This window comes from Callorhinchus milii, unplaced genomic scaffold (assembly GCF_018977255.1).
Source record: "Callorhinchus milii isolate IMCB2004 unplaced genomic scaffold, IMCB_Cmil_1.0 Scaffold24, whole genome shotgun sequence".
In the NCBI taxonomy this organism is placed as follows: domain Eukaryota; kingdom Metazoa; phylum Chordata; class Chondrichthyes; order Chimaeriformes; family Callorhinchidae; genus Callorhinchus; species Callorhinchus milii.
Window position 1 is genome coordinate 4,082,782 of NW_024704765.1, and position 25,535 is coordinate 4,108,316.

General features: G+C 39.8%; 2 protein-coding genes across 3 annotated transcripts in view; one reads left to right on the forward strand and one right to left on the reverse strand.

Moving 5' to 3' along the window:
- nol9 (nucleolar protein 9) overlaps positions 1 to 25,535 on the reverse strand; it is a 55,988-nt gene that overhangs the window by 28,906 nt on the left and 1,547 nt on the right. The gene's annotated exons all lie outside the window — the stretch shown is intronic.
- On the forward strand, positions 164 to 22,037 carry LOC103181404 (matrix remodeling-associated protein 8). 2 transcript variants are annotated; one of them, XM_007897862.2, is made up of 10 exons: positions 164 to 562; positions 6,862 to 6,888; positions 7,448 to 7,753; positions 8,844 to 8,945; positions 9,598 to 10,029; positions 15,225 to 15,383; positions 15,935 to 15,965; positions 16,860 to 16,954; positions 17,951 to 18,043; positions 18,829 to 22,037. In XM_007897862.2, exons 1-10 carry the CDS (start codon positions 514 to 516, stop codon positions 18,852 to 18,854), a joined length of 1,320 nt encoding a protein of 439 aa, XP_007896053.1. In that variant the 5' UTR covers positions 164 to 513; the 3' UTR covers positions 18,855 to 22,037. The 2 variants fall into 2 exon arrangements, with proteins under 2 accessions (XP_007896053.1, XP_007896054.1); XM_007897863.2 differs by having other exon boundaries at positions 165 to 562; positions 16,863 to 16,954.

Here is a 25,535-nt window from a genome sequence, read left to right on the forward strand (position 1 = left end):
GAAGCAAATGCTGGCCAATCCCACCCAGGAGAAAAGAACATCGTTTGAAAGAGAAAAGATGAAAACAATTCGGAGAAATCCCAGGCACCGAGATTTATTGGCCTGGAGCCAAAGGGGGCTGGAATAGCTCGAAGCTCCTTTAACTCGGAGAAAATTAATAACATACAGTGGCCAAGACAAAAAAAACTTTTGAATCTGGAAGCGTGCAGAGCAGAGCAGCGTCTGGTGAAGAGTCAAACTGCCTTTGCCAAATGTAGAAGCAGCATAGATTGCACAATTAATTACAGAGCAAAAGGGGCCTCATTTGCTTCTTAACAGTGTGAGGGCTGGTAACAGCTCCAAACCATTCACTGACAGGACTCTCTCCCGATAAAAGAAAACTCAAAACTGAAACGAGTCCTTTGCAGTAAAAGCCTCAGACCTGCGAGCAGCCAGGGACCATGATGTCATGATGTTTTCTTTTTGATTCAAAGGCACTGAGAGCCGGGTTCCTCAGGATAAAGAGCACGGAGGATGGAGCAAGCAGCGAGACTCCTTCTGTGCTATGTACTCTTTTCTAAAGGTAAGGAATGTGGGCCATTCACCTCAAACAAACTACTTAGTGCCGCTTCAGAAAGACTGAAATCGTGGTACTGTTTTCCAGTGAAATACTGCATTTTGTCCTAATTCCAAAGTTAGCTGCAGACCTACTTGTCAGCGAATGTTTAGTCAGTGGAAGCAAGTGGAAGGGCAGTTGCTGAATTGTTCTGTTGAGTTTTGTAGAATTAATGGAATTATTCTAACCTGGTACCTGAATAAACAATATTCCCCGTTGGAAGCTCTCAGCCTCAGGCAGAGCATGGCTGCTTTCCTCTTTAGCCTGAAAACTCTCCGCTTGTGCTCGATCCTGTTGTGTCAAAGACTCAATCATTTCACTTTTCAATTATATTAATTAATTGTAGTTTCACCCACAAAATACACAGTCAACTCACTTTACAGTATATTCTGTGAAGTGATTTGAGACGTCTAGAAGACATGATAAGGATCTATATCAAATGCACGGATTATTATTATTATTTATACCCAATAGTGCAAGGCAAACCAATGAAAGGCAAGTAGCTAGCCTTTATCTAATTTAATGCGTTTCCTACCATGTGAGACTTGTTCTCTGTCCCCAAACTCAGCAGCAGGCTAATATCAACCACAGACCCTGTAGTTCTATTGACTATTTACAGTGTATCCTGTGAAGCGCTTTGAGGCATCTCAACGATATGATAAGGTGATATCAAATGCAACAATTTAAACAAAAAAATTTTGTTACCAACAATGGAGACTTCACCTGGAAGGCGAGCTAGCCTAGGGATTATGCCCGCCAGTTAATGTAATTGCTATAGTTTATTTTGTGACGTGTTTTTCAAGGTAGGGCAAATGGATGAAGTACTGTTCACTGGCTCTAGATGACTTAGGTGAATGAGTATGTGCAGTCTATGGGCGAAGGTAATAGCATCAGACTGGCACAAATCAGCAGTCTGATTGAAAGGCAAACGTATAACTGAGAAGTGAAAAACACACACTGGTGGTGTGGAGTCTGCTCTTGTGAATTGGTAGTTGAATTATAACTATAAGAGCTTTACTTGCTATTGTGTTCACACTGGGTAGCTGAGAAGGTAAGTTTAATTTCCCAGCACGACCTTTTGAGCACAAACATTTCAACTTCCAAAGGTAAATAATATAAAGAGCTCACATCTCTAAACCTCCATCTCTAAAGCAGCCCTGTTGCGAGGATTCTTGGTAAACTTCTGGTTACTCTGTTTGTTTACAGAAAGCTAGAGTAGGTCATTTGGTTTACAATGTGAGCACAGAACTGAAGGGTATAGGAATGAGAACAAAAAGGCACAACAGGATGAGTGATTTGAACTTTCCGCCACTAACAAGAGCAATTAATGCTCCATCAACCAACTCCCTCAAAAGAGGAAGTGATTTATGCTCTTACTTCTGATGAGACATTAAACCAAGGTCTTGTCTGCATGTTTAGGTGGGGACATCAAAGATCCTCCAGATAAAATTGGTCATTCACTTCATGGCTTTTGTGGACATTGCTGTGTGGAAATTGACAGATGTGTTCACCTACAAAATACATTGTGACTATACCTTACAGTAAATTCTGTGAAGTACTTTGAGACATCCTCCTGAAGTAAAAATTATTAGATGAAGGATTATTCTACTACTATTACATTACAAGTTTGTCTGCAGAGATGGCCTGCTCTACTGGCAACCCATAATATAAAGCGACCCAATTTGCTGCTGTTTTATATCGGCAGACCTTTCTCAGGGTTGTAACTCCCACAACGTCTATCTCTAGAATCACAACAACAAATTATATTTGCATAGCGTCTTTCACATCAGGAAGATGTCCCAAGGCACTGAAATGGTTGCTGCTGGAGCAAATGGACACTGACGTTCTGTGAACATTTGTCATCACATTAGCGCAAAAAAGAGAAGTTTGTTTTCCTGACCGTCACAAGTGAAATAAAGGTAACAGAACTCGGAGAAGGAGAGGAGCAATTACCTGATTATCAGACACAGCTCCCAACCTCCTCTATTGTTATTTTCAGTAACAACAATCATAAAAATATACCTTCAAAGGTTTTCCACACGTGAAATGTATCTGATGTCATTGGATCATTCATTGTGCTACAAACACTTGTCTCTCCACCGCCCTCACAATGTGTGGATACAAAAACTACACGGTGACTTCACAACAATAGTGCTAGACTGTCACTTCTGTTTGTGTTACAGTCAGTGCCAAAGTATCCTTAATGCAAAAGTGGCTTAAGTCTGTGCTTCAGAACATTTATTTGATTTGTTTTCACTTCTGAAAGGTGCTTTATGAAATAAGATTAGGACTTTTGACACTTCTACTCTAATTATATCTATGTTAATCAAAGTCCTAATTTATTACTCCTATCCTTGCAAAGTATAGGTTATTTCTTGTGTTTTCTTAGTAAACTATGGGGAGATGCAATTGATTAAGCTTAGAGCAGCATAATCCAAACTTTTGGCTACTGAGGACTGGATGCGGGATTTGAGACTATCCCGATTTAGGGAGGCTCAATATGACAATGTTTTAGAATCCATGGTCTCTAGAAGGTCCTTTGCTTTGTAGTTAACCTGTCCTATACCTGACCAGGAAGTGATGAATCTTGATCGTGAATGATAAAAGAGGAAAACTCTGTCCAAGTGACAGGGAAACAAACATTTGTAATGAAATGCTAGATTATTGTTAACATACATCAACCAACCATTCCTTTCATTAGTTTTCCCTGGAAGTTAAAAATCTTTGCTCCTTATAAACAGTCAAAACAAGGACATTAACATGGCTGCTGCCTTCTTGCTCGAACAGTTTCCGTGAATGTGGTTTCTTGACTTCTTGCCAGAGAGGATTTTTAAACTGTTTTCTTTCCTCTTGCCTGACAAGAACCATGTGACCCTTATGTTTATTACTTGGAACATGTTTTGTAAATCAAACCAGCTGTCCCTGATCTCCACTTGATCTGGTGTCCAGCATCTGGCAGGAAGTGAAGAAATCCATGAACCCCCCCTTACTGTACAGTGATAGAGCAGCAACAGAGTTTTCTTTCCAGCAATATCAGCACAAAGAGTTATTGGCTTATTGGGTTAGTTATTCTGTGGTCATAGAGTGTTAATCTGTCATCTGATTACTCAGTTTATCTCAATCACAACATCTCATGAAGTTCTGCAGCTTAGTGGTTAGAGCATTCGCCTCACAAATGAGAGGATCCAGGTTCGATTCCCGGGTGGGGCGAAACATTTGGCAAGTTTCCTTTCTCCACACACCTCTATTAATTGGCTGCTGCGTCTTGAAGACATGATAAGGCGCTATATCAGATGCAAGGATTATTATTACCTAACCTGAACTATCTTGAGAAATACAGCGAGTCCTTCAAGGTCAAGTACTACTACACCTCCTTTAGAAGCAGAGGGATCTGGGCTGAGCGCTAAGGCAGGAGGACATAGAAATGTCTTGAGTGGCTCTTATCATAGAATCATAGAATCGTACAGCACAAAAAGAGGCCATTCGGCCCATTGAGTCTGTGCCGGCTCTTTGAAAAGAGCAATGTAATGTCAATCCCAATCCCCAGCTCTTTCCCCATAACCCTGCAGACCCGTCCTCCTCAAATACCCGTCCACCGCGTTTTTAAAAGTTATTATCGAATCGGCCTCCACCACCCTTTCAGGCAATGTGTTCCAGATTCAAACAACTCGCTGCGTGAAAAAATTTCTTCTCATCTCCCTTCTGCTTCTTTTAGAGACTATTTTTAATCTGTGACCTCGAGTCACCGACACACCCACCAGTGGAAACAGTTTGTCCCTTTCTAACCTATCAAATCCCCTCATGATTTTGAAGACCTCTATTAGGTCTCCTTGTAACCTTCTCTGCTCCAATGAGAATAATCCTGGACTCTCTAGCCTTTCCTCATAATCACGGTCCCTCATTCCTGGTACCATTCTTGTAAATCTCCTCTGCACCCTTTCCAATGCCTTAGCATCCTTCCAATAGTGTGGTGCCCAGAACTGGGCTCAGTATTCTAACTGAGGCCTAACCAGTGTTTTATATAGGTTAGATGAATGACAATGAATATATTGTCTGGCCCACAGATGTGCTGGAGGAAGTTGCCCAACATCTTTCTTACTGGTCCTGATAAGACTCCAGCCACTCCACATATTGGACTGCTTCACAGATCTCAGCAGTGGTGTGCTGGTGAGCCTGAGACTGCCTTTGTTCTGTATTTTTGTAATAATTAGTAAAGATATTATCCACTAACGAGCAGTCTAGCGATACAATTGGCAAGTCCAATATGGCTGGCTTCTGAGTGCAATAAATGAGACAGGTGTCAAGAAGTCTGCCTTCAGCACACGCAGGCAGCAGTTCATGTGTGAAATATTTAAAGTTATAACTAATTTGAATGTATTTGAATTTGAATAATTTGAAATACTTAAAAGATATTTAAGTAACATCATAATTTTCACCCTGGAATCTTTGTGCCAAGAGAGGAAAGACTATCACCTTCTCAATCCAGACTAGAAAATTCCTTGGAGGGAAAGACTGCGCCCTGACCCATTTAGTATTTGCTACTCAATTCCTTTGTCGTGCTTAGTAATTGATCAACCAGATCAGTGGCATAATCTCAGCGCTTTACTCAATCTCCACAAATTTTGCTTTGTGCTTTGTTTTTGAACTGCCGTTTGAGTTCAAACTCCTGTACTTGATCATAGTCCTAAATGGCACAGCAAACTGGGTGGGTTGTATGGCTATTTTATTCCTGCTTCATTTTAAACCTCCTTTAAATGAAATAGCAATGTTAGACTGAATTACAAAATACATAGAAAATCCTGTAATGCCTTTTGAGACATCCTTCTGACTGGAAAGGTGCTACATAAAATGCAAGGATTGCTATAAATGGGCAAGATGACATTCCGAAATATTTCCTTGTGCCTCTGATTTCACTATTTGTGCTTCAAAGTTCTCACTAACAGAGTTAACAAAAACTAATTATTTTTCCAGATGTGGTGAAGTTGTAAAACAATCTCAGTGCATAGGCCTGCAGAATGACAGGGGAAATGCATCCTAGAAAACTTGGTCCTTGGCTCCATGGAACTGGATCAGTAATAGATACCTTCATAAAATCCTAGACACTTACAATACAGCAAGGGGCCATTTGGTCCATTGAGTCTGCCGGCTCTCAGAGCAAGGTGTTCATTCAATCCCATTGCCCTGCTTTATCCCTGTACCCCTTCAAGTCTCTATGCTTCATACAATTGTCTTCTTCCCTTTTGAAACAATGGACTCTGCTCTACCACCTATTTGTCAATATCAGGGGAATATTAGTGTTGTCATTCACCATGCTACATTGTCAAATAAGTTAATTTGGGGAAAAAAGCTTGGTACCTACTAATGTCATACCAATCTTTTCTCTGCAACTCGTTTCAACCTTACCACAATATGAGCCATACTACTTACCAAGGTTCACGGTTAAATAATCCACATCTGATGAGCTGCAGTGTGATGCTTGAAGCACTGTGATGCTTGAAGTGTATTTGATTAGTGTTTGGCCTAAGATGATGTGTGTGTTTGTCTGTGATTGAGATTGCTTTGGACAGCTGGGCCCTCTGTTGCAGTTTTACAGTCTGTAGTGTGACTGTCTAGATTGGAAAAAGTCATCCCTTTAAATTTAAATTCAAAATTATCCATTTTTCTAAACCAAAAACTTGTCTATTTGGCACAAGGGCTTTGTACAACATGTGTTCAAGATTAGAGAGATGGGTTTATGAAACTGAAATAAGGGCTGGAATGTCTGCTTCAACTTTCAACAACACAAGACTGTATTTAGGTTGGCAAACGACTTTCCAGACTGGGTGGGTGTTGATGGTATGGTCCAGTCTCCTTTGGACATGGGCTCAATCCAACACCCGTGACTTCAGATTTCAAATGAAAAGAATCCTTGGCTCCAAAGTGGCTATTTGATGCACAGATTCTTTGTTTGGCTTTGAGAGGGAGTCTCATCCTTCAGACTGACCTACTTCCCTTCATTTCTCTGGTATGTGATAAACAATTGTGTAACTCATCTTCTGCCTAATCTGGAAAACACCCCTCTGATTCTCACATAACAATCATATGGCATGTGGCTTTCTTTTGTTTAACAGACTCTTAACATCTATGAATGGCTAAGTTATGTGTAGGGGGGGGGCTATAAAATGCAAGTTATTGTGGTTGTGAATAATTTTCTCAGAAGAGAACATTGTGAAGAAAAATAGTTGAGAAAAGAAACTTCCTCATCATTCACTTTTCTCTTTCCACAGTGCAGTCAGCCTTCCTCTACACAAATGGTAAGAGTTCTTCTATGATTCTACAATCTTGTGTCAATAATTTGTAAAAATTTGTCCTTTGAAAATCCATTCAATATTTCTGTAGCTGATCACTGGCAACTTGCTTAAGAAGTACTTCAGGAAATGGTTTCCTCAGAGAAAGTAAACAGTAGTTTGGTAGTTTACTTTTAATCAAGGTTGGAACTCTGGTCTGAGTAAGATCAGTTGACTAGCAATAATAGAGACTAAATTAGCATCAGTGTCTTTGAAGAAAACAAAGAAAGCCAGTCACTCTTAAATGTTATCCAATTACCCCTACTTAAAAGTGGGTAAGTGTGTGTGTGAATATGCATGTGAGTGTATACCAGGTGAGGACAGGATCGGGCTTGGCTGCTACATCCTCTGCCAACACTCATTGTCACAGCTCAGACATGAATTATGGCCATTTGAGGATGGGACAGTAGGGTCCTCAGTGCATGTGAAACTGTACTTCATTAATAGGGAAAAAGAGCAAACACTTTCAAGAGCAAAAGGGAAGAAAATTGGTGAATAATCTTAAAAATGTCTTTTTGTTTTAAAGTTCCTGCAAATTCACTGAATTTGGATAGCGTTGTGGTAGCATACCATAATCTATCCGTCCCCGCTGGGTCAGAAGCAGTACTACAGTGCCACAGTCGTCGAATGGTTTGGACCCACGACCGCCTGAATGACCGTCAACGCGTGGCCCATTGGGACTGGTACTCAATCGGTGGTGAATACAAGGTCAAGCGTGTTCTTGACATGTTCTCAGCAGGTGATCAGCGGGTCTACAACACCTATGACGAAGGACGGATAATGATGTCTGCCACAGCATTTTCAAATGGAAACTTCTCCTTAGTGATAAGAGGTAAAAACCTCCTTTGCTTATTACAGAAAATAGTTTGACAATGTTCAGAACATGACCTCCACTTTATATTCTATGGATCTGAAGTAGCATTGGATTTCCTATTATAAAGATTTAAAGCAAAGAGTTTTAGTAATCCAAAATTGTGCAGCCCGCATACTCACTCACACTAAACTCCATACATAACCTCATCACACCAGTTCTAGCCAGGCTCCACTGGCTCCCTATTGCCAAACGGATCGATTTCAAGATCCTCACACTTCGTCTTCAAATTACTTCTTGCGCTGGCACCTCCCCACCTCTCTGACATGCTTACCCCAAACTCACTGCCTCCGCTCGACTGCCTCTGGCCTTCTGCATGTCTCTAATGAGCTCCATTCCACCGTCGGTGGCTGCACTTTCAGCTACTATGCCACGAACTCTGGAACACTCTACTTCTATCCCTCCGCCTTGTCCCCTCCTTTCCCATCTTCAGATCGTACCTGAAGATCTTCCTCTTTGACCGTACCTACAGTCACCTACCCCTTCCCCCGGCTCAGCATTGTGCTCTGCCACTGTCAAGCACTCTGGGATGCTCCCATCCATGAGGGGTGCTATATAAATGCAAGTTGTTGTTGTTGTAAGCAGCAATTCCAAGACAAGAAGGGTTTGTGAAAGGCAGCGTATGCCAATCAAAGTTATTGAAATTCTGTTAGAATTAATTCCATCATGGAAGATGTAATTGCAAACAATTTGATTGCTTACAAAGACACAATTACTACACTTTAAGGTTAATTCTGTGATACGCTTGGAAATTTTCCAACAACACAATAAAACACTGTATCAAATGCAAGGATTATTATTTTTATATTATAAAGGTTCAATGTCCTAGTTTACGGATGATGTTAAAGTATGTGAGAAATGGGGTAATATTCAGAATGATTTAGAGAGATTAGGCAACAACACCCGCATCAGAAATTCAATATTAAAAATGACAGGAAATACATATTAATTCAGTATACTGGGATACTAAGAGCCAGTATCCTAATGAGTTACATTTCAACCTATTCGACAGTACCATAAACAGTCTACTTATCTTCCTTATGTTTTAAAGATTTTAGACCAAACGACAAGGGGATTTACACATGTAACCTTCACCACCATTACTGTCACCTTTACGAAACAGTCCGAATTCAACTGAATATCACCAAGTCAGGTAAGGATTTGTATGTGTACAAAGTGAGGGATTGTCGCCTTTTGTACTATTCTGCAACTAGTTCTAAGACTTCTGCTGTTGAGGCCTCTCGACAGCAGGTAAATCTCAGTTGGCACGCAAGTGCATTTGTATAGGAGGGAAAGCTACAGAACTAACTGAGGACTCAGTACCTCTGATGCTGGTTACACATGCCATACTTTCGCTGAGGTGTTGGAAGAAGAGCAAACTGTTATTTTCATTCCAGCCTAATTACAGCAGTAAACATAGATACTTCCCACAAATGTACTACAAAAAACATGTTTTACCAGAAAAAGAATTTAATTATGTTTAAATGTGCTGAAATGGCAAAGTTCTTTGGGTGTTCCCCTGTGGACAGTTATTAAGTGATTGCAACATTCTGCTGCAAAGCTGTGCTTCCACAGAATTGCATGTTTTTGCTTTTGAGACAGAAACAGGCAATGGATGGGCTGAACCAGTGATCCTCATTATGAAGTTATCAAGTTAGCTTCAAAAAGGTCTTAGAGTTTATTGTACAAAAGGCAATCCATTGTCAGTCTCAACTCTTCCCAAAGTGTGCTGATTGTCCTGTAACATTATTTATTGTTTTTTCTTAAAAGAACTTTAAAAACTGACCCTCAGTTTTTGTTTACAGTGCGGAAGGTAAGGAAGTTTTGGGATGGAGTGAAAGTGGTGGTGGTGGGCTTAGCTGGCTCAACAGTGGTGCTGCCTTGTGAAAATCGCAACCACATCTGGACTGAGAGACACAGCGAGGAAGAGCAACAGGTGGTCCATTGGGACAGATCACCTCCTGGAGTCTGGCATGATCAAGCTGACCGGCTGATAGACCTCTATGCCTCTGGAGAACAGCGATCGTATGGCCCACTCTTTATAAGGAAGAGGATGAATATATCGGAAACAGCCTTCGCCGATGGAGACTTTTCACTGATCATTTCTAATCTTCGCCCAGGTGATGAAGGACTCTATTCATGTGATCTGCACCACCATTACTGCGGGATTCACGAGAGACGGATCTTCAATCTCTTCATCACAGAGCCAGTTAAAGTGAACTTTACAATCAAGACAAGTAAGAGAAATCTTTTTATACATCAAATCTATGATCAGGTTCATGTGATATGATCTTATCATCAATAAGGCACTATATTGAGCAGTAGGAATAGAATAGTAACGCCATTTCTGTTGTACATATGGTCTCAGTGAGCCGTGAATGTCCCTGACAGTTGCTGTTTGAGGATGTAGTGCACACGCACCAACATTTCACTGAGTACAAGGTACTGTAGTTCTAAAGATAACACAGGATTCTTTCTCGTTGGCCCCTAGGAGATAAAAGAGCAGGAATGGGATGTGACCACAACTCACATATTCCATCCATGATACATCTCCAAGCTCAAATGCAAGAGTCAGCAAATAGAAATAACAGAAATAACATTGCTGTTCCTCATGGTGTTTCAACTACAACAACAAAAACAAATTGCATTTATATAGCGCCTTTCAAGTTGGGAGGATGACCTAAGGCACTGGACAGAGAAGAGTTTGCACCTGAGCTGGGGGTTCGAATCGAGATGGGGTGGAGGGGAAGGGGGTGGGGTGGGAAGATGACTGAAGGCATGGTCAAAGAGGAAGGTCTTGATGAAGGAGGCAAGGGAGGGAAGAGGCATTAGGATTCAAATGGAATAGGCAGCATATCTAATCAGAAGTATTCATTCTTTTCCATTAAGAACCAATTATCCAAAGTTTGAGATTCTAAGAGCTATGCAGTCTGTGTAAGTCTGTGTTCTGCTTACACAGCATTTCTGCCACTGGCACTGGTAAGATCTAGCACTTGTAAGCATGGGTTCAGACTCACAGTATGTTGCAAGTATCAGACAGATTGCAATGGGACGTGACACAACTGAGAATGAATGCATCTGTGTACAGGTTCAAGATGTTGCGCCAAGAACTAAAAAAGCCAGACACAATTACACAATCCTTTCAGGTGTAGTTAATAAAGTTGGCATACAACAAACTGCACAATACAGCAGAAATATTTACAATGCTAACACCTAACAACACAGAGCCAGCAGGGTCTTACATGAAACAGCCTGCTATTCTCATTCCAAATCCAAGTGTGGAACTTCACTAAACACTGAATGTATTTGAAATTCTTTAAAACAATGCACCATTAGCTACTAAAGACTTTGTTGCTAAATGGGGATTAGCAATGATATGAGATCATGCCAGCACATATGGTGACCTGGTGGTACAATGTGTTAACAAATGGCTTCTTATTCATAATTACCAACAGCGAGTCTCCCCACACACAGTGAGTCTCAAAAAATGAAAAAAATAGAGAGTGAGTTAATCATGAAGGGAGATTTGAGAGTACAATAGATAGAGGGATGGAAAGATAGGCTTTGTTATATGGTTAATCTGGGAGAGCATGGGAGCTAGAAGGTGACATAATGCCACTGTATATGATAATTCTTGCATTTGATATAGAATGGGTAAGACAAAACAAGTTGAAACACTTTCAATTGAAGAAATTTATCATAGAAACTTACAAAAAGGGAAAAGTAATGATTCTGCTTAGTATATTTCAAGGCTCTGAGTCTTTATCCTACATGTAGGGTTAGAGTTGGAGTAGGGCGCTATATAAATGGAAGTTGTCTAAGTGAGGGAATATTAAAGTCTGATTCTCTCTCAAATAGACCAATACAACAGAACAAAAATAAAACATACTGCAGCTGGTTACCACCATTAGAGTTGGCCATCTTCCATTTTGTTTGAAAACCCGGTAGAGTACACCCCTCTCTTCTTCCCAACAAACATCCAGTCGTATTAAAGAAATGACTCAGGAAATTCAGGTTAAATATGATGTTTGTGTCCTGATTTAATGTAAGCAAAATAAAAAGAGCATATATAACATTATTATTAAAAAGAGCAGCATCAAAGCTCTCTCACATATCAAAGAGATGTTTCTGCTCAAGTGAAACTCTGTTAATGTATTCCAGCCAACCACTAATTGGTACACACTCAGTGGGGGATAGCGTTCTGCTGGCCAACAACATAAAACTTGAGCTTATCATCTCTTCATTTTGTCCCTTTCTTTCTTTTTTCTTCGTCGCCTCATTACTCTTCCATTACCAACACCTTTTAGGAATGCTCTTCCTGACAGAGGTGTTTTGAAGCCCAGCTGTTTTACGAGAATATGTTCCAAAAAGTTTCAAAAGTTTCTCAAGGGTGAAATACATCCTGTACAACAGCATATGGGAACCATATGGAACTGGCAGCCTCCCATCAGCTCAGAGGATTTTTTGGGGAAGAAAAACAAATGAGAGCCAGCCAAGAAAGTGACAAAACTGAAAGAACGAGCATTCTGATTTGTAAAGGGAGATGTTCTGCGATGTAAATTCTCAGTGTTTATCTTTAAGCAAAAGAAACATGTCGAAAAACAAGCTGAATTCCCAGCATTACTGTACATGACTGTAGATGATAAAACTTCCTTGATCTGTGTTGATTTTGGTTCTAATCCACCGAATTGAAAAATGATAATAATCCTTTCATAACGGCGCCTTATCATGTTATCGAGACCTCTCAAAGCACTTTCCAGGGTATATTGTAAAGTGTAATGACTGTGTGTTTTCTGGGTGATTGAAGAATTTGAGGCCTTACTCACACAGACATGAACTGGTAGAGCTCAACATGAGGCTACCAGACTATTGGTTTGCCTAGTGAATAGATGAATTGTCCACTAAAGTCTACAATTACCGTGTTGTTGTACCTGTTGCATAAGGAAATAGCCAACTTTGCACATTAGGAATAGAAAGCTTTAAAGAAACACAGCAATATTTCAGTTAATACTCAAGATATTTGATAGTACATAGCTGAGGCTGGGGATTTTATTCAGGATTCATACAAATTCTGAATAAAATAGGTGTGTTTGATTCATCTTTGTTTTGTGAACTAAATCTTTCCTGACGATAAACACAGTGGCATGAAAACAGAGTTGACATTGGAGGCTGTTTCAGCAACCATACCTGTCCGAATATTCGCCAACGCAGCAAGACTCCCCATTTACTCTTGCCTCTTAGGCTTGGCACTCACGAAGCATAGTTTAACGCTAAACCAATTCAACGCAGTAATCTTGAATCTGGCTAAAAATAAATAAATCGCCTTCCTTTCTTAAGCCATGCAGGACTTTGGATCACTCAGTTCTGTGAAAATGCTGCATTTGGAAGTGCCAGACTTTACAGACAGATTAAATCTGCAACAGCCTCAAGGAAAGGGCCAAGTGAGGCAGAGCAGCAATGTTTATCTTGGATCTTGCAGATCCGTTTGAAAGCCATCAAAAATATGTCGCACAAAATCTCCCTGGTTTTGAATACATTTAATCTTGCAGAAAAGTAACAGGGTCACTTACATTCCTGGAGCTAAAGAAAAAGATTTGTGTTTTGCTGACTGAATGCAAATTTGAACAGTATGCTTTAATGCAATTAGAGAAACAGACCTCTTGATAGCTGCACCACATGCACACATTTCTGGGCAGTGTAAGATGTGCTGTATTTATTTAGTGGACTATATTGTAACAGACTGAGGAGGAGCTCTGGATAATATGCTCAATGATGTGCTGACGTTATTGTTTGGCCTTCAATGTAATATTTCTGAATTAGTTTCTCATCAATATTGGAAAGATTATCTAAAGGTTTGTGCTGTGCCAGATCTGTCATCTGTTGAGGCCTAAACATCCAGCCATTGTCAAAATGTCAGGATGGGAGTGGCCTTTTCAGAGCACATTACTCCAGGAACATTACTCCCTCTGGATATTGAGCAACTTTACATAGTTTGTGACTTAAGACGTAGAGTCAATAACAACTTTCAACTTCAAAAGGGAATTAGATAGGTACTTCAAAAGGAAAAAAATTGCAAGAATATGGGGAAAGAGCGGGGGTGTGGGACTGATTGGGTAGCTCTTCCAAAGAGCCGGCATAGGCACGATGGGCCAAATGGCCTCCTTCTGTACTGTAATGTTCTATGATTCTGTTTAAGGAAATGAAGGTCTGTAAAATGATTCATTGTTCAGGCAGCTGAGGTAGAGTTAGATGCTGACAGTGCCCCCAGCAGTCACAGAAACAGTGTCTACAACACGAAGATTCATTTTACATCAAGTTAAGTACTCAAACCTTTGTTAGCATTTGCCTCTTTATATAAAAAATTGCAATATCATGGCTATTTTTTAAGAACTGTTACTAGCATTTTCAGCATGAAGCGTTGATAAGGCTTTTGTTGTACAATAAGAGAAGGAAGGTACAGCAACACCCCATTTGAACTGTCTATTTTGGCAAAGGTCACAGCTAACCATGAGACATCCAAGTGCTACACCGGCTGCAGACAGCTCAGAGAGAGCCAACAAGTCACTGAGAGATAGTTATTGAATGTAGGCTGGAGATAAGATTAGATACTTTAAAATGTACCTTTGGATTCTGAAATTATATTGAGTAACATAAATATTGGGTAATAGTACTGCATCCAGGAGCTCCCAGGTGTTTTCAATTCCTGTTATGCTACTTTCTTATGTGTTTGATTGTACCATCCACAGCTAAGAAGCCAAATAAGTGCACCTGTGAAATGCATCAAGAGTAGTCGGAGGTTGACCCACTTACTAACTTATCCAATTTGCCTTTCATTGTGGGGAAAGTGCCTTGTTCAGCTAGCCACCTGACTGATGACTCAATTGAAGTGGACAGCTCAGAGTTTGGAGAAATCGCACATGAAGCGGATCTAATCACTATACAGTGTTGGCATACCTTCCCAGCTTCCTTGTTTCCTACAGAAGTGCATTACTGTGAAGGAGAGAACATAATGGTATGAGGATACCCCATAAGGGTTGGTGCGGAGTTCAGATGCTGAGTAAATGACCCACATTGAACCTCATGCTAAAAATGGGCAGACAGATGTTATCCCATCACTCCCCAATCCTTACTTCCAATATGGAGATTAATAAATACAGAGTAGAATCAATGTGCCATTTCTGATTTCCAGAAAGATTCTATAAACATTAACGGACACGGTTTATAAAGTATTGGAAGAAAATGTAAGTTAGGAGGCAACTTTAAACAATGTTAAAAAATTGACCTTTCAAGATATAACTGGAGTTAATCCATAATTGCCTTGAATTTGATCAATGGTTCAGTTGGTGGTGTTTAAAAACATTTTGGCTCCAATCCGGTAACTTTGATTGTAAATTTTGAGACAACTGTAACCATTTATTTCTTTATCATGTAGTGTCTACAGTGGTGGAAGTTCCCAAAGTTATCAACGTTTTTATTCCGGAGCAACCTTCACATTTTCTTCATCAGCTGGGATATGTCTTGGCCACAATCCTCCTCCTGGCCATCCTGATAACCATTATCGCATTGGTCACCCGCAGACGGAAAAAGAGAGGTGAGTCTGCGTATTTATTGATTTATTCTGTGAGTCACCTTGAATGTGTCCTACCATGTCCTTGTAATCTGTTCCAGTCTTTTAGTATCCTTTGGGTAAAGAAATACCTCTGGTGTCTGTCCTAAAATTGTCCTTTGCTACCCTAAACCTTTAAGCGCTGGCGGATGCTACTCTGGGTGAAGAGAGCTGTATAAATGCAAGTTGTTGTTAGAAACTTTGTCCTTTGTCCTTTTATTTTGTTATCTTGGCACCCTCCCAAATTATTATTCTCGTCTATGTTCTTTTCTTTGTTGTTCTTTGTCTATATGGAGCTCTTCAGTCTTGAAAGGAAATACAATACAAGCATCTAATATAGTGCCTTTCAAATTGGGAAGGATGTACCAATGTGTTTAATGTTTCAGAGGGGACCTTATAGAGGAATATATGATTTTAGATGAGGCTGAGAAAGTAAACTCAGAACAAGATTTTTGGTCCTGCTATTTAGTTGCCAAACACTGCTGACATGTACACTCCTTTGTTTTTTGGCTCACTGCTGTGTACTTTTCTTTCAGGTCTTCAATATAATGTGAAGAAATCCCAACCGTAAGTATTGCTTGCACACTCTGTCTCTGCTGACTGAGCACTCACTAATGCTTTGGAAAGTCAATGACCAAATTGTATTGCATGATAATGACCTGGTAGCACAGCATTCAACCACAGCACTAAGCTCTGCAGAGGGACATATATAGGATCTATCAGCATTCTATCTTGGTGCAAGAGTTTACACAGAGTATGCAGCCTAATAAACCAAGGCTGTCTCTATCTGATCTGTGACCGAGGGCTGCAACAGACCAGTACCCTGTTTTTTCAGCTAGAAGTAGTTTTAAATCTAGCCCAGTCCCCAAACAGAAGCCCTGGATGGATGTTGGTGTCTTCACTCTTCAGATTCTCAGTCGCCTGTGCTTTAATCCTCTCAATCCTAATATCAGCAAAATCTAAGATTTGAATAAATAAATTGTTTAAAAAAAAGGCTGGATGATACTATCAGTTAAAATGCTTCCTTTCATCTGCGGGATCAGGTTTGCATCCAGCCTAGGCTGCTGGGATCAAAACTCCACATTCCTCACATTTCTGTAGATTAAATTGACCCCTTCAGAAATCACCTGCCAGTTTAATTTAACATTGCTCCTTGTGAAGTAATTTAGTACATTGTTGTAGATTATAGTAGGGCTGAGCCTTCAGATCCTACATTCCTAACCTCTGGAACTCCCTTCCTCTAACCTGCATCTCAGCCCCTCTATTTAAAGTCCCACCTCAAAACCTACCTCTTCAAAGCACCTAGGGAAAATGCTGAGACATTACCCTATGTGAAGGGTACTATACAAATGGAAGTTGTTGTTGATAAAAATTTTGAAAGAAAGCAGCAGTAAATGAGCATGAATAATGTTTATCAGGCTTCTCATTGACTCTGAACTCTTCCCCCCCCCCACCCATCAGCAGAATAGAGGTGAACCTCAATGACTTTGTGCTCGATACAACTGACATCAAACCAAACAAAAATGATGATATAAAGTTGGGTACATGCGATATTGGTAAGCTTTCCTGATTTGTTTTGCCCATTTACTCTTTTCTGAATATCTCAAAGGTCCTAACTCAAGCTGGGCTACAGTTGCACAGAACCTGGTGCCCTCTGGTGCCTTACCCAAGTGACAGTTCTGCAGATGAGACTAGATGTTTAATATCAGTAGCTTATTTATTAAACTGTGGTTAGACAAACTTGATCCTGCCCTTACACATCCACACGCATGCACTTTCGTGCACCGGCTATCAGGGAGCAATTAGGAGTACCAGCTCCACCAATGTGACCACTGCTCACTCCGGTCAGCAAGCACCGGCATGCATTATTTCCCCAGCAGATCCATCCTACCATCACTGAGTGAGCTCTCACCCATCCTGTAATTGTTATTGTTGTATTTTAAGAATAGAAGGTTTGGGGGAGAAGAGATCTGTGTGAAATGTATTATTATTTAATGAGAATTCCTCATTAACAGTTCCCTCTTTTTTTGGGACATTGCTGTGCGCAATTGGCTGCCGCGTTCGCCCACAAATATACAGTCAATTCACTTTACAGTGTGTTCTGTGAAGCGCTTTGGGATGTCCTCCCGACGTGAAAAGCGCTATATCAAATGCAAGGATTATTATTATTATTATTACCTCCTTCCTCCCCCACATTCAAAGTGTGCCTTAAGAGCTTTCCAAACAAACATCCAGCCAGCTTTTCCCTCCTAACCAGATTATTAGAAGATGTTAGATTAGAAGATCAGTCATGATTGAATGGCGGTGCAGGCTCGAAGGGCCGAATGGCCTACTCCTGCTCCTACATGTTGTTATGTTAACCGGCTCTCCTCAGCTCCCCTCATCTTGTGCTTGTGAAGCACTGTGAGACAATCTCCCAAAGACACTATAAAAATGTAATTGTTATTGTTGTATTTTAAGAATAGAAGGTTTGGGGGAGAAGAGATCTGTGTGAAATGTATTATTATTTAATGAGAATTCCTCATTAACAGTTCCCTCTTTTTTTCTTGCAGACTATAAGAACAACATCCTAAAAGAGAAGATTGCATTGTCCAAAGAGAAAGTGGAACTGATCAGAGAGCTTCCACCGAAGAACATAGATAAAGGTACCCAAACTACAGATGAGTTTTAATCCTTTAAAATTTCCATTTCACCTAATCAATTAATTTTTTTCCTGATGACATCTATCTATCTGGCTTTCACCGGGCCAATGGGGAAACATATCTTCCCTGAGCCTCACACCTAGCAGCATAGAAAAATGGATGAGTATCAGTTTGCCTGAGACAGTAAGCAGATTTAATGATTACCACTGCTGGCTGTAAAAAGTCGAAATGTGTTCCCTTTTCCAATACAATTACAAAAGTGAGCAAGAATTGTTTATAACATTCCTTCCTTCTTGACATTGATTCCCTCCCTCCCCACGTTAGCCCCAAGGCTCAATGTCCGACTACTCCTTCCGACACATTATCTTACATGTAAGGCGCTGTATAGCTGCAGACTCTTGTTGATTTGAAAATATTATGAGGCCGTGAGACCCATTTGGAGAATAGAGATGGAAATAGTGTAGGTATGTAACAGCATTGATAACCATGGCAAACTATGGTTTAACTTAGGAGACAGCAGAAGCAGAGGTGACTGACAGTTTACAACTGATGAAGCATTAGGGATGGACTGGTTAACATTGACATCACTGGCTTCAAGTTAGCTTGGAGAGAAACTGGCAAAGAGGCAGAACAAGTTGTCACTGATAGGCACTGATTAATGCAAAAATAACGTATTGCTAAATGATATCTACAGTATTTTGCAGTTGGTTTAAGGATGGGTATGGTATGAATTCCAACGAGGAGAGACTTTGTTTGTATACTAATCTGTTGTTTTGTCTTTTCCCCAGATTTTGAGAAGAAATATTGGAAATAAAGAGTATGAAGCTACTGGCTGGATCCAGAAGCTAATCAGTGAAGGATCAATAAATAATAGAAAGTCCACTGGCTTATATCAAAATCCTTCAATAATACAGCGCTTAATGAAAAGTATATGTATTAATGTACTATCACAAACATACACAGAGGCTGTTTGGCAAATTGTACAGATGTACAATCTTGGGTGATTTTCATTTATCAGCAGTTTTGTTTCATTAGAAAGTTTGACTTGATGAGGGAGGGCACCAATACCAATGTTTTCTGATATTGATCATCAGAAGGGCAGCAGTGAGCACTCAGCTGTAGACTGAGGATTGTAAATCTGTAGATTGGCATTCGCATGTGCTAGAGGTTTGCAAGTAGTGCAAGTGATTTTAGCTCCACAAACAAGGGGTTAATGCCTGTTTGCGAGACCATTTCAAAGCGTTTGAATGGAGTGTTATCTGAATTGAAGGAAAAGGTCACTCAAATAGTTTGTAAAACCAGAGCTGAAAATACCACCTGTTAGCTAGCAAGAGTCAAATTATTACCCAGCTTTGTTGAAACATTTAAATAACATCAGTGTCATTAGTTCTGGTCCTCCAGTGCATCTTTCCCTCACTCAGATCCTGCAGCTCCATCAGATCTCCCAGGGCATCTACCTCTCCCTCCCTCACATTCTCCACTGTGTGTATGTGGACCACTTACGTGTCTATCCGTCTCTGTGATTTTCCATTGATTCTCTAACCCTTCCTGTGTGATTGTCCACTGTGTCTTATCCAATCCTTCACTATGCATGTCCTCTGTCTCTGATCCTTCATTGTTTTCCAACTGCATATCATCCTCACAATGTTCCTCTTCTGAATAAGGTAAATCTTATTCTGTTTAGAATTAATTTTCTTTGGTTAGAGTTCAAATAACACCTTTTGGAAGTGAAAAATCCTGCTTGATAACCAGTGGGTATTTTAAAATACATCTCCAGCCCCATGTAAAACATTTCATTACTCCCTGTGTTTTTCCCCAAGAAATTGTGATAATTGTGATGGTTCGACAGAAAGATTCTTAGGATTATCTTAGACAAATTTGTCAGAAAAGAAAACAGGATTACTGGTGTGCCATAATGCTGAAATTATTGATCTATTTGTAATGCAATTAAAAATGTTGATCCAGTGATAATATAAAATATACTGTGATATTGCTTGAATCAAATCACTTTGCAGTTGTCCAAAAAAGCACTGGATTCAGCAAATTCCTGTCTTATGGTTGAATTTGCTTTGGACAATGTTGTATCTATGGCCTCATCATAACTGACAAGTCACTGACCCCAAGATCATGTGTCAGGTGTATTGTGTTGCAACAGACACTGGAAAGGCACAGGAAGGGGCAGGACTATTAGATTGTTATTTACAGTCTGAGCATTATGCATGAGCAAGTGTGATCCTCTTGAACAGCACTGACACATAAACATAGCAGGTGGCATCCAAGTAACCACTTAGCAGGGCATCACTCACTTTTCATCATAAGTTCAATTTTCTTTTCCTCCACAGGACAACACAAGTTTTCTTATACAAGTGACAGTAAAATATGACATATGATTGAGATTAACGGTTTCGATGTTTCTCCTTTCATTCTATTTTGTCTATCTTATCAAGGGAGCATAATCTTAAAATTAGAGCTAGGCCATTTAGGGGTGAAATCAGAAGGCAATTTTCACCCAAAGGGTAGTGGAAATCTGGAACTCTCTCCCCGAAAAGGCTGTGGATGCTGGCTCCAATCAAATTTTCAAGACTGAGGTGAATAAATATTTGTTAGGTATGGGTATCAAGGGATATGGGGCAAGGGCGGGTAATTGGAGTTGAGGTACAGATCATCCATGATCTTATAGAATGGTGGAAGAGGCTTGAGTGGCTGAATGTCCTACTCCTGTTCCTATGTTCCTATCTTATCAATCTACCTTATCTATTTATCCTATCCACCTATACATCTATCCAATTATACTGTATCTATTCTATCTAATAAAAGTAATGATAGCAGGTTCCACCAATATCCCCATCGCACGCATAGAAAGTTCATGTTGATCTGCAGATATTGATCTTGGTATTGGTGCCAACATACACTCTTCTCCATAATCCTATTAGCCGCAGTTATTTTACAGTCAGTGATGTCTATGTAGATCTGTAATGAGCTAGTATGAGTAGGATAAAGTTCGCTATTATGTCAAATATAGACAGTAAGATGCTTGCGTGGTGGCTTCCAAGATCCAGGTTCAACCAGACCCAAACCTAAGTCCCCTTCCCCTACTATACGTATGTAGTCATTCAGGATGATTCATCCTATGGTTTTGGCCTGAGGCCACAAACAGTAGTCCAAGAAAGAAGCCTAGGTTTGGAAAGGAATCCTGAAAGTAAATGCAGTATAATCTCTGCAGACAAGACAGTTTTCCATGTCACCTGAAGCCACATGATTGGGATAACAAGCAGTGCAGAATATCATAGAAAAAAAATTTGAATATCATTATTCAAATAATGAGGATTGACTGTATTTCGTATCACACGTTTTGAGTACAACATCTCCATCAGGCCACTTATTACTTTAGGTAGGTTGACAGTCAAGAAATATAATACTTTTAAATTGTATTTGATCAGACATCAGTCATTAATGTTTAGGGGGCAGGGCTCATCTATTGCTCATTTTCACTGCATCAGGTGTTTCTATTTTTATTTTGGGGTGTGCTACGTCAGGAGATTTTTATAATACAATACTTGTGTCTAAAATGTTTTAGGAGAGCTAATTGTGCTGCTCTCTTTGTTATCAGTAAAACTAATCTATTGTACATTAAGCTGTTAGTTCTGCTTTGCATTCTGGCAGGTGCAATCATCGCTATTAGTGCATTCGGGCTGCTGTGTATGATTGCAAGGACTTCTCTGTCCCTGCACCAGAAAATAACCTATGTATTTCTAAAAAACCTCTTTATAGCTAAACGGAAATGGTGTCTCTTTAAGAAAGCAAGTACCACTTTAAAACTTGGGGAATTAGTGCCTGCTCACCAGCCAATCAAATCACATTATTAGGATAAAGTATCTGCTAATCTGGAGTGCATTATAGTGTATACAATACGTGTATGCTGGTCTGATACAGTTTTTCAATATGCTCTTATATGAGCCAGTGTTCATGAATTTAAATAAAATAACAAGTAAATATCTCCATTTGTCTCCNTTTTTCTTAATAATGAATCAAATACTTCCACTTGTTTGTAGGAAATATTAATTATTATAGTTTGCAGGTAGATAGATTTCTGCTACAAAATAATATCTTGGGATATAATATAATTTGGGACACAATATGTCAAGCGACTGCCAGGATGGTGGAAGGCGAACGAGATGAACTTTGGTCTTCTTTCACCTAGCAAATTATGTTCTTGCACTATCTGAATACAGAATGAGCTGAATGGTATACAGAGTATGTAGTCAGCGCTGTGAACGACCCTTGGCCAGGCCTCTGCTAGGGTGTGGGGAAAGTTTTATTACAGTTTCTCCCTGGTAAGTTCTTTCATTGCACCGATAGAACTGCAATTCATTCAAATATTTTCTCTCTGGCGGAGACACTGACCTGTACAAAGCCCATCTCACATCAACAAAAGCAGTAGGTGAAAATATTCTTTGGAGGGCCTGAGTGAAACTCAGCTAAAGGGTCGGTCCCTTTAAGACAGACGAAACCTCCGTGCCAGCATCATAGGAACATATAAAACAGGTACAGGAATAGGTCATTCAGCCCCTTGAGCCTGTTCTGCCATTCTATTAGATCATGGCTGATTTGTACCTCAACTCCAATGGGATCTACCATCTGCTGATCACCAAAAATAATCATCCTCTTTTAATAATGTAATAATAATCCTTGCATTTGATATAGTGCCTTATCACGTCTTCTAAAATTCTCAAAACACTTCCAGAAATACGCTGTAAAGTAAATTAACTTTGTGTTTTGTGGGTGAAACGCGGTAGCCAATTACGCACAGCAATATCCCACAAACAGTTGTGGATTAAGTGACCAAATTATTATTATTTTTTTGAAGGTCCTCTCACTTGCGAGGCGAGTGACTCTAACCACTACACTACAGGACTCCATTTTCTGAGGTGTAGTTTTCTAACAAAGGTAAATGTTACGGTAAATGAAAAGCTACTACAGTGCAGTATATGGAAAGATACCGTATCTCGTTAAGCTCACAGTGCTGACCCCTTGTGTCACCTCTGTGCAATGAGAATACAGTACTGGAAAACATTCAAACCACCAGCAGATGGCACTGTTTATATACAACAGAATGGAATTCAACCCTCTGCAGTGATAGAGCTTTAAGGCACACTATTTTTACATAAGAATTGTCTTTATATCTTTAATGCTGAATAATGGATCAGGAGGTGGAATTAAAATCGGAACTGTTCTGGGAGTGCACTGTCCTGTTGGAGGTGTGTCTAGACCTAGAGAAACTGAGATCCTGTCTGCCTGTTCATGTGGATGTTAAAGATCCTACTGCACGATTTGAAAAGAGTTTCCACTGGTTCTGGCCAACAACCTCCAGATAAAGCTGGTAATTCACTCCATGTTCCTCTGTGGGACATTGCTGTGCACAAATTGGCTGCCCTGTTTGCCTACAAAATAGTTTTATTACACTTTACTGAAAATCCTGTGAAGTGTTTTGAGATTTTGCAACAACATAAGAAAATTTTAAATATCGTGTTCAATTTGGGTCACCCAATCTTGGGAAGAATATACTAGTCTTAGAGGACTTCAGGTAACAATTCACCACTAGTGAAGGACTTTAGCTATAATGAGAGCCTGGGTAGACATTGGGTATTGGTTATATTGGTTGGAGCTCAGGCGGTTAAGAGGTGATTGATCTGCTTGAGGCATATAAAATACAAAAGGGAATTGACAAGCTAGATAGTAGACGACTCTTCTTTCTAGTTGAAGGATTGATAATAAGGATATACTGTATAATCCAAAAAATGTAGCTCGGACAATTAGCAGTGAGATCAAAAAACTATTCCTATTTTACAGTTGCCCTTTCCCACCAGATAGTTTGACTTTGGAGCTTTATAATGCATCTAATCTGTGTTGTAGCTGACCTAGGAATGCTAGATAGGACAGTGTAGTCTCAGAAACTTTACTCTTTATCTATCTTCGGTAGTTTGATGCATTTTCCCAGGTGAAAGGTGCTATATAAGTGGAAATTGCTGTTATTGTTTCCCTATCTTCTCCATTTGGTGTTCTGTGAAGTGGTATTGCCAATATCAGCCTCTATTGAGATTTTCCCATTACTATCATGGATCAGGAAAGTCACTGCACATAACGGCATTCAGATTATCAGCCCTTAGATGCTGATCCGAGAGAACTGCAATTCTTCGTACAGTAGACAACTTCTTGAGTTCAACTTTTTCCCTTGTTGCTACAATTAATAAATAACTGAATACATTGTGCAGCCTTTGCTGCAGATACCAGACTCAACAACAACTTGCACTTATATAGCACCCTCCACGCAGGATAGCGTCTCAGAGCGCTTAACAGTGGCGGAGCCTGACTCCGAGCCGGGGGAAGGTGGCTGTAAGCACGGTCGAACAGGAAAGTCTTTAGGTGAGACTTGAAAGAGTCTCAGTTTGACCTCAATTATTACAATATTTCACTCCAAAAATAAGCCATTCAGTTCTTATCTGTGGTCAGCCTCAATGTACTGCTAGAACAGCTGCTCAGTAAATCAGGAGAAACTATTCTTACCCTGGCCACCAGGTTTTAAACAGGACACTTCACTAATCCCAGTTGATATGACCTCACCACAGGTTAATAAACAGCCTTGATAATCTCGCTTCCAGCTGTTATTCAGACATGAAATGCAAACAAACAAATGGTCTCTTTCTTATGTAAAAGAATTAAAACTGTTGAATTTTATTCCAATGAAAAGCTGACATGAATAAAGAGAAGAGAAACACTTAATGGACTGTTTCATTTCCCAATGTGTACAATTAGTATTCCAATAATAGTACTTAACTCTACCATGTGCCACACCTACAATACCATTGAGGGAAAGTAGCAGATCTAAGTTCAGCCAGTGGGAACAGCCAACTGGCGTCCAACATCAAAAAATAAATGATTTGAACTAAAGCTTTTCAAACCACCTCCTAAAAATAGATTTCTGTGGCACTCTTATTAGAAACCAAAGTCACAACATGTATTTTTGATGTAAGCGCACAAAAAAATCATTACATAAATGTAGCTTTTTACTGCAAGTCTATGTGATCCACTGACCTATACATTGTATGAATAAGTAATATGCCGTGTCTACCAGAATATACCCTTGAAGTAAGCAATGTGTTAGCAGTTTCCAAAGTACCTGAACGTGCTTTCTGTCACATAACAATTGAGATCCTGATGTGGTGCAAATATTCTAAATACAATCAAATAGATACTTCTTATAGAATTGTGAAAGATTTAACTTAAAGTGCTCTGTATAATAAATTAATTCTACAATCCCTTGGAATGAGATATTAGGTCCTCTGTTGAGAGTTCAGTACTTCTCTGTTAAAGACACCACATTTTTCTTATTTCTGCAATGCCCAGAGCAACAACTTTACACCCGAGTTCAGATGGTGTTACATTGAAAGGGTTCTATCAGGAAACAAACTATTAAGTATCTATAATTCCTTAGTAT